The 8,820-nt window shown below is 46.2% G+C and overlaps 2 protein-coding genes across 10 annotated transcripts in view; both read right to left on the bottom strand.

Moving 5' to 3' along the window:
- Positions 1-2,560, bottom strand: part of atr (ATR checkpoint kinase) — a 41,387-nt gene extending 38,827 nt beyond the window's left edge. For 6 of the 7 annotated variants that reach the window (XR_006759824.1, XR_006759823.1, XR_006759825.1 and 3 more), the window contains exons 1-5: positions 2,335-2,560; positions 1,941-2,032; positions 1,699-1,851; positions 723-1,609; positions 38-180 (exon numbers count right to left, since the gene is read on the bottom strand). Coding sequence is in view for 4 of the 7 variants with exons in the window: in XM_045697735.1 (XP_045553691.1) it covers positions 38-180; positions 723-1,609; positions 1,699-1,851; positions 1,941-2,032; positions 2,335-2,387 (1,328 nt within the window). In the remaining 3 variants the exon portion in view is untranslated. The remainder of the gene's footprint in view (positions 1-37; positions 181-722; positions 1,610-1,698; positions 1,852-1,940; positions 2,033-2,334) is intronic. The other variant, XM_045697734.1, reaches the window with a different exon arrangement.
- A 3,598-nt stretch (positions 2,561-6,158) lies between these two features.
- LOC106591444 (plastin-1) overlaps positions 6,159-8,820 on the bottom strand; it is a 17,823-nt gene continuing 15,161 nt past the window's right edge. For all 3 annotated transcript variants that reach the window (XM_045697739.1, XM_045697741.1, XM_045697740.1), the window contains 7 exons: positions 8,702-8,820; positions 8,534-8,612; positions 8,190-8,304; positions 7,423-7,556; positions 7,208-7,331; positions 6,876-7,000; positions 6,159-6,737 (listed from right to left, as the gene is read on the bottom strand). The exon at positions 8,702-8,820 is cut by the window's right edge and continues 77 nt beyond it. In XM_045697739.1, the coding sequence (XP_045553695.1) occupies positions 6,599-6,737; positions 6,876-7,000; positions 7,208-7,331; positions 7,423-7,556; positions 8,190-8,304; positions 8,534-8,612; positions 8,702-8,820 (835 nt within the window). In that variant the 3' untranslated portion in view covers positions 6,159-6,598. The remainder of the gene's footprint in view (positions 6,738-6,875; positions 7,001-7,207; positions 7,332-7,422; positions 7,557-8,189; positions 8,305-8,533; positions 8,613-8,701) is intronic.

Below are 8,820 nucleotides of genomic sequence, written 5' to 3' on the forward strand. Positions count from 1 at the left end.
AGAGTGATCTAGAGAGTAGAGATCAGATGTGACTCACATCGGGGAAGTTTTGGGGGTCTTGCTGGCCAGGGGGGTGATGGGTAGACAGGGTCGCTTAGCAGCCGTTTCTCCATCCTCCCTCTCTTGCATCACCACGGCAACCTCAGCCTTCAGGGCAGTGTAAAGAAACCCCTGCACACACTGACACACACACACAAAGAACTGTAAGCTGACTTTACACAAATATACAAACCAAATGCAATTGGTTGATAAATGAAGGCCAGTGTGTGTGTGTGTGTGTGTGTGTGTGTGTGAGAGAGAGAGAGAGATACAGGTGGAAAGGGGACTCTAGATGGTTATAACCCGTTTCAGCATGGTCATTGCCATTGAGGGTTTCCACCATTTTAAAATAGTCAACTGGGTAGAGACTACAATGGGTTGGAAGCGATCAGTCAACGATCAGAGCATTGTCTTCTTCAAATTGGGTTGCCTATGGTTTATAAAATATCACCACCGTCTAGTGGCCACAATAAATGAATGACACACAAGATTTGGTTCAGGACTCCAGCACTGCAGGTGGTGGTAAATCATCAACATTAGCTTTACGCTTTTTTTAACACAAAAGAAAATTGACTACTTTAAAATAGAGATTGCTTCACTTGTGCTGGCCATGCTGAGAAAGACTTTATAATTGCACAGATACAAAGATGAGTCCTCTTTCTACCTCTATGGTGTGTGCGTACCTCAGACTGTTTCTCCATCCCGATGGAGTGTGTGAGGGTTCTGCAGACATCAGTGACTCTCTGTTTCCGTAGAGACGGGGCGCTCTCATATCCCGGTGGAACGGACAACAGGAAGTTAAAGACAAAGCTCAGCGATTGGCTGACCTCTGATTCCAGAACTAAGCCCGCCCCTGCCAGAACACACACACGTTCCAACAGCTGGGCCAGGTGGGTACGCTCAAACCGTGTGTGTGTGTGAGCAGGTGTGTGCGCAGATCCAAACACACACTGCGTCAGCTTCAGCAGCTCTCCCCCATATGTCTCTGGCTCAGGTGTGTGTGTGTCCAGCAGCGTCAGGTACGCTGTAAAAAACTCCTGACTCCGCCTCTCCGGGAACCCACCAATCTCCGCCAACCGCCTCAGCATCACCATAGCAACCTTCCTTAACCGAGCACTCCCATAGGCCACGACCAAACAGCCTGCCTCCCAAGCCACCCCCATCTCCCTGCGGCTGGCCAATCCCCTGAGGGCGTCAGTTAGAACGTTCACTGTCACCGCAACCAGGGTTTCCAAGGCGGCAGGCGAGGGGAGGAGGAGGGGTGAGGGGGTGAGATAAGGGGTGAGAGAGACAGAGAAAGACTGCAGGGTTACCGGCCACAAGGTGTGTGTGTTTGTAGAGTGTTTATGTGTTCCTGGGGTGTGTGAGTGTGTGTGTGTGTAGAGCAGATTGCTGAGGTCCTGGGCCAATCCAAGCATCTCTTTGGCGATGACGTTGAAGGTGATTGGTGCTCGCGGTCTGAGTGCGTGCAGTAGGGAGCAGAGCACGGCCGAGACACGCCCATGGATGACGTCACAGCTTGGCGATGCGGCGACTCGCAGCAACCTGCCGACAACCCACCTACTGAACTCTAGCGAGAGAGACGGAGAGGGAGAATAAGGGAGAGGGAGTAAGGGGGAGAGGACAGTTTAAACCACAAGTGTGTGTGTGCGTTCTTACCGGTGCTGCTCTGCTGTGTGTCTGTGAAGTGGGCCAGCTGACAGGCAGGGTTGACAAACATCAGAGAGGAAGACTTTATAATGTGCTGAACAAAGTCCAACAGCATCACACACGCTGGCTCTGAACTGGACCTCTTAGACAGCTCCAACGCAACTGAAACAGATACACACAGTCAATACACTGGGCGAGAAGAGACAGAAACTGAGAGAGAAGCACCGACAGAGAGATTAACTGCGACTCACCGACATCTACGTCTGTCAGTATTCGGTCAATGAACTGACAGAGAATCTGACGAGGCTTCTGAACCACCTTGTTGTATTCCTCTGCGGTGGCACTGGAAGTGTAGAAAATCGTCAAACCTTCAATGTGTCTGATATGCGTGACTGATTCTACTGCATTGACAACAAGTTGTTACAGCAATGTAGTTAGCTAGCTACAGTAGCTAACTAAGTGTACAAGCTACCGAGCTAGTTAGCATTATTGACGTTTATGAAGTCATACTGTTTAATTGTTTCATTAAACAGCAATATGCGGAGCAGTTAGAACATTTTACTAAGTTAGCCAGCATTAGCTAGCATGTTAGCTACCTACAGTAGCAAAACAATAACGTCCAGCGTACAGACAGCGCAGACTCACCTCGCTAGCTCCTGCAGTGCAGGTATCATAGCGGACATTTCCAAGCCTTCCATCTTTAGACCAGGGACTGTGAACAGTCCACAAAACGCTCTATTTCAAAACAGCTGGCTAAATTGTACACTGTTATGCGGAAACGACAACATTTCGGCCCTCATGTCTTCCTCAAAGGAGCCGTTTGAAAACTTTCGCTCCAAAGTGACGTTTGGCTATGGCAACTGTAGAGGTCCAGTCTTGATTCGGACAAGTTACAAACGCAAACTGCTCTCCTTTGAGGAAACTGCAGCAGAGAGGATGGAAAACGCACAGATTTACATTATTTAGAACTCAGTAATTTAATCTCTGTGGGAAAAATCCTAAAATATTTGCATGTTACTGTTATTGTCCAGCATTACCTATTGAATATGATGATCACATTGGCCTTTTTCTACTGTGCAATATAACTGTGTATATCTGTCTACTTCTGCAGGTGGTTCTGAGATTGAGAATCTGGACTACTAGCCTGAGTTTGTAGGTGTCTTGTGATTGTACAGTACCAGTCAAAAGTTTGGACACACCTACTCATTCAAGGGTTTTTTTTTCTTTTTACTATTTTCTACATTGTACAATACTATTGAAAACATCAAAACTATGAAATAACACATATGGAATCATGTAGTAACCAAAAATGTGTTAAACAAATGTAAATATATTTTATATTTGAGATTCTTCAAAGTAGCCACCCATACAAAATGGCGCCGACAGAGATGGTCGCCTCACTTAAGGTCCTTAGGAAACTATGCAGTAATTTGTTTTTTTACGTATTATTTCTTACATTGTTAGCCCAGAAAATCTCAAGTGTTATTACATACAGCCGGGAAGAACTATTGGATATAAATGCGACGTCAACTTACCAACATTACAACCAGGAATACGACTTTCCCGAAGCGGATCTGTTGTTCGGACCTCCACCCTGGACATGAGATCTTATCCCAGAGGCTGATCCAAAACAACACAGGAGAGGCAGACGGAGCGGCCAACTGGTCAGACATAGAAAGCTAATCTGAGAACAAGGCTTCCTATATTCTAACAGCATATCGAATGCACGACACGGGCTGGTAGCTTTCTGGACCATTGCTACGAAGTTCCGCGATGCATACAAAGCCCTACCCCGCCCTCCCTTCGGCAAATCTGACCATGACTCCATTTTGTTGCTCCCAGCCTATAGACAGAAACTAAAACAGGAAACGCCCGTGCTCAGATCTATCCAACGCTGGTCTGACCAATTGGATTCCACGCTTCAAGATTGCTTCAATCACGTGAACTGGGATATGTTCTGGGTAGCCTCAGACAATAACATTGACGTTTACGCTGACTCGGTGAGCGAGTTTATTAGTAAGTGCATCGGTGATGTTGTACCCACTGTGACTATTAAAACCTTCCCTAACCAGAAACCGTGGATTGATGCCAGCATTCGCGCAAAACTGAAAGTGCGAACCACTGCTTTTAATCATGGGACGGCAACTGGAAACATGATCGAATACAAACAGTATAGCTATTCCCTCCGCAAGGCAATCAAACAAGCAAAGCGTCAGTATAGAGACAAAGTAGAGTGACAATTCAATGGCTCAAACACGAGACGTATGTGGCAGGGTCTACAGTCAATCACGAATTACAAAAAGAAAACATCAACGTCTTGATCCCAGACAAATTAAACAACTTCTTTGCTCGCTTTGAGGACAATACAGTGCCACTGACACAGCCCGCTACCAAAGCCTGTGGGCTCTCCTTCACCATGGCCAACGTGAGTTAAACATTTAAACATGTTAACCCTCGCAAGGCTGCCAGCCCAGACAGCATCCCTCGCCGTGTCCCCAGAGCATGCGCAGACCAGCTGACTGGTGTGTTTACGGACATATTCAATCAATCCATATCCCAGTCTGCTGTGTACACATGCTTCAAGATGGCCACCATTATTCCTGTTCCCAAGAAACCTAAGGTAACTGAACTAAATGACTATCGCCTCGTAGCACTCACTTCTGTCATCATGAAGTGCTTTGAGAGACTAGTCAAGAATGATATCACCTCCACCCTACCTGACACCCTAGACCCACTCCAATTTGCTTACCGCCCCAATAGGTCCACAGACGACGCAATCGCCATCACACTGCACACTGCCATCTGGACAAGAGGAATACCTATATAAGAATGCTGTTCATTGACTACAGCTCAGCATTTAACACCATAGTACCCTCCAAACTCATCATTAAGCTCGAGACCCTGGGTCTCGACCCCGCCCTGTGCAACTGGGTCCTGGACTTTCTGACGGTCCGCCCCCAGGTGGTGAGGGTAGGAAACAACATCTCCACCCCGCTGATCCTCAACACTGTGGCCCCACAAGGGTGTGTTCTCAGCCCTCTCCTGTACTACCTGTTCACCCATGGCTGCGTGGCCATGCACACCTCCAACTCAATCATAAAGTTTGCAGGCACACTTAACCATCATGGCTACCACAGCATTCTGTAGCAATACACCATCCCATCTGGTTTGCGCTTAGTGGGACTATGTTTTTCAAACGGACAATGGCCCAACACACCTTCAACCTCAACCCAGTTGAGATGATAAAGGATGAGTTGGACCGCAGAGTGAAGGAAAAGCAGTCAACAAGTGCTCAGCATATGTGGGATCTCCTTCAAGACTGTTGGAAAAGCATTCCAGGTGAAGCTGTTTGAGAGAATGCCAAGAGTGTGCAAAGCTGTCATCAAGGCAAAGGGTGGCTACTTTGAAAAATATAAAATCTAAAATATATTTTGATTTGTTTAACACCTTTTTGCTTACTACATGATTGCATATGTGTTATTTCATAGTTTTGATGTCTCCACTATTATTCTACAATGTAGAAAATAGTAAAATAAAGAAAAACCCTTGAATGAGTAGGTGTGTACAAACCTTTTGACTGGTACTTTATATTCTAAGTGCTTGTAGGTCTCTTGTGGTATATATTCTAAGAGTTTGTAGGTCTCTTGTGGTATATATTCTAAGAGTTTGTAGGTCTCTTGTGGTATATATTCTAAGAGTTTGTAGGTCTCTTGTGGTATATATTCTAAGAGTTTGTAGGTCTCTCATGGAATATATTCTAAGAGTTTGTAGGTCTCTTGTGGTATATATTCTAAGAGTTTGTAGGTCTCTTGTGGTATATATTCTAAGAGTTTGTAGGTCTCTCATGGTATATATTCTAAGAGCTTGTAGGTCTCGTGTGATTTATTAACATTATCAGGCTGAGCACCAGTGTTTGGCTCCAAAATGTTGCCGTTTGTGTTTCCACCTCTGAGGCTCAGCCCAAAAAAGCTGTATCTGTGGTACAGTAATTATCACTGCCAGTTGAAATGTGGGAGCGAGGCAAGAGGGGAAGATGTATCTGTGGTACAGTAATTATCACTGCCAGTTGAAATGTGGGAGTGAGGCGAGAGGGGAAGATGTATCTGTGGTACAGTAATTATCACTGCCAGTTGAAATGTGGGAGTGAGGCGAGAGGGGAAGATGTATCTGTGGTACAGTAATTATCACTGCCAGTTGAAACGTGGGAGTGAGGCGGGAGGGGAAGTTGGAACCGTGCATCAACTCACACAAGGATAACTGACCTAGTTCCATCACACAGTTCTCCTTTGTTGTCCTCCTTTGTTTCTGGTAAATATTTATCTCAGTCCCGGGTGACGGGTGTCATAAACACACGTTTCTTAAATGGGTTTTATTATACGTGTTTATGATTGAGTATTCAAAAATGCACCACTCCTCCCACACACACACACACACAATTTGCATGAACAAAATGTCAGGCTGCCAGGATATTATCGTCGGTAGAATGAGTTTACTAAGTCAAGAGAATTACACAACATTTACAGGTCTGCAGCATGTCTGTACTGTTCATTCTGTAAGGTGTGTGTATGTGTGCGTGTGTGTGTGTGTGTGTGTGTGTGTGATTGAAACCAAAGGGTTCATGTCCCCTCCACTATATAGATTTATAATTCTATTCTGTGGTTTCTTTTATACAGAATGAATTAATACATGAATCATTTAGAGATATTAAAATGATCCATCAGTGCCTCCTTGAGCACATAACTGAAATAAATGTTTAATGAACAATCAGCTGCGCTCTGATTCTCCGATTATATACACTGATCTAATCACAGACGAGATGAGCAAGAGACAGGAAGAGGGTAAAGGGCAAGATGCAAATTGGGACAGGCTGTTAGTGTATGTTAGTGTGTCTGAGCGTGTGTGTGTGTGTTCAGCCGTCAGCTTTCTTCATGCCCCTCCCCATCAGGCATGCGAACACAGTCAGAACCATCTTGGGTTTCACCTCGACCAGGTCATCAGGCAGAGCGTAGACACGGGCTCCGATCTTCCTGGATACCGTGATAGCGTACCTACAGGAAGACAAAAGGGAAGGGAAGTCAGCTCAGGGGTCAGGGGTCAGAGGATAGGGATCAATTAGAAGTAAGAGGTTAGAGGTTGGGGGTCGAGGTCATTTAGAGTTCAGAGGTTAAGGGTCAGGGGTTATTTACTTGGCGTTGTTGAGCTTGTCTGCATCGCTGAGCTCCCCTCTCTTCACCAGGTCCTCTTTGATAGATTTCGGGGCAATGGTGTCTAACAAGTCTATCACTGGGAGACTAGTACTGATCAGCTTATCCTGCAGGACACACACACACACACACACACACACATTAGAACTGTTCACACACACACACACACACACACACACACACACACACACACACACACACACACACACACACACACACACACACACACACACACACACACACACACGCACACACACACACACACACACACACACACACACACATTAAAGCTGTTCACACACGTACACACCCACCTTGAAGCTGCTGATCTGTGAGTCCTTGCCTCCCTCTTTGAGCTGAGTGTTGACCCAGTTGATTATGATCTGGTCTCCAATCTTCTCCCCATCTCCTAGATCAGACAACACCTGGAGAGTGTACCTGAGGGGGGTGGGGGATGATAGAGGGATAGTAAGAGGTGAGAGAGATGTCGAAGTGAAAAAGGAAAGGTGTGTGTTTGTACTGTACATACCTCCTCATCAGCTGCCAGACCAGAGCCAGTGTGTGCATGGGACTTCCCTCGTTCAGATTCACTCCTCCAATTCCCACCAATGAGAATCGAGCTTTATTCCGACCCAGTTCCACCGCATAGGTACAGTTCTCCAACTACACACACATACACACCAACACAATGCCTGGAAATCCTCTGTATTTTCATCAACAATATATTGATAAAAGAGAATCTGTGTGTGTGTGTGTGTGTGTCAAATACGCCAGATATTGTTGTTGTGGGGGAGGCCAGGGAAGTGGGCTGCTCATTGGACGGTTACATGGAGCAGGCCTTTGCTGAGAAGCCTGACTAGGGCAAAGCAATTGACTAGGTACTGCTCTGTTTCAGCTGTCGTGGGCAGCCTAGCTGTTTGGAGAAGGAGGTGCTTTCTGTACCTTTGAGTGCCTTGCATATGTAACAGTGTAGGTTCCGTTCCTCTCTTCGCCCCAACCTGGGCTCGTACCAGGGACCCTTGCACACATCAACAACTGACACCCCACGAAGCATCGTTACCCATCGCACCACAAAAGCCGCGGCCCTTGCAACGCAAGGGGAAACCCTACTTCAAGTCTCAGAGCGAGTGACGTCACTGATTGAAACGCTATTAGCGCGCACCACCGCTAACTAACTAGCCATTTCACATCGGTTACACATACATGGACCTTTGACATGTTTGGGATCCTTTTTTTCTCAATTTGATTGGTGGATTCAAATAAAGTATGTGTGTGTGTGTGTGTGTGTGTGTGTACCTTCTTCATGTTACTTCCCAGTGCAGAGTATGGAGGTCTGTTGACTTTTTTCCACTCTACAGGGACGTTGACTTTCTCATACAACTGGAGAATTACCACCGCATCACACAGGTCACTGCAACACACACACACACCAATAAACACATGCAAACATCAACTCTCTGTCTGTCTGTCTGTCTGTCTGTCTGTCTGTCTGTCTGTCTGTCTGTCTGTCTGTCTGTCTGTCTGTCTGTCTGTCTGTCTGTCTGTCTGTCTGTCTGTCTGTCTGTCTGTCTGTCTGTCTGTCTGTCTGTCTGTCTCTGTGTGTGTGTGTGTGTGTGTGTGTGTGTGTGTGGTTACTGTACCAGTAGAGGTGGTTAACATAGGGAGCAACTCCCAGAGAGTTCATCCAGTTCCTGAATGTTTTCTCCTCTCTGGATTCTCCTGTTAGGACAACATTACACATATTACAGTGTGTTTGTGTGTGTGTGTGAGAGAGAAAGAGTGTGTGAGTGTGTGTGTGTGCAGCTCACCCTCTATGAGTGCTGTGTCTATGTTGTTGCTGTTAGTCCTCTTCAGGGCTGGGTGTGTGTTGAAGAGGTTGGCTACGAAGGCCAGGTTCAGCTTGCTGTTGCCAGACACCACATCCATA

Source organism: Salmo salar, chromosome ssa16, assembly GCF_905237065.1.
Source record: "Salmo salar chromosome ssa16, Ssal_v3.1, whole genome shotgun sequence".
Classification (NCBI taxonomy): Eukaryota; Metazoa; Chordata; class Actinopteri; order Salmoniformes; family Salmonidae; genus Salmo; species Salmo salar.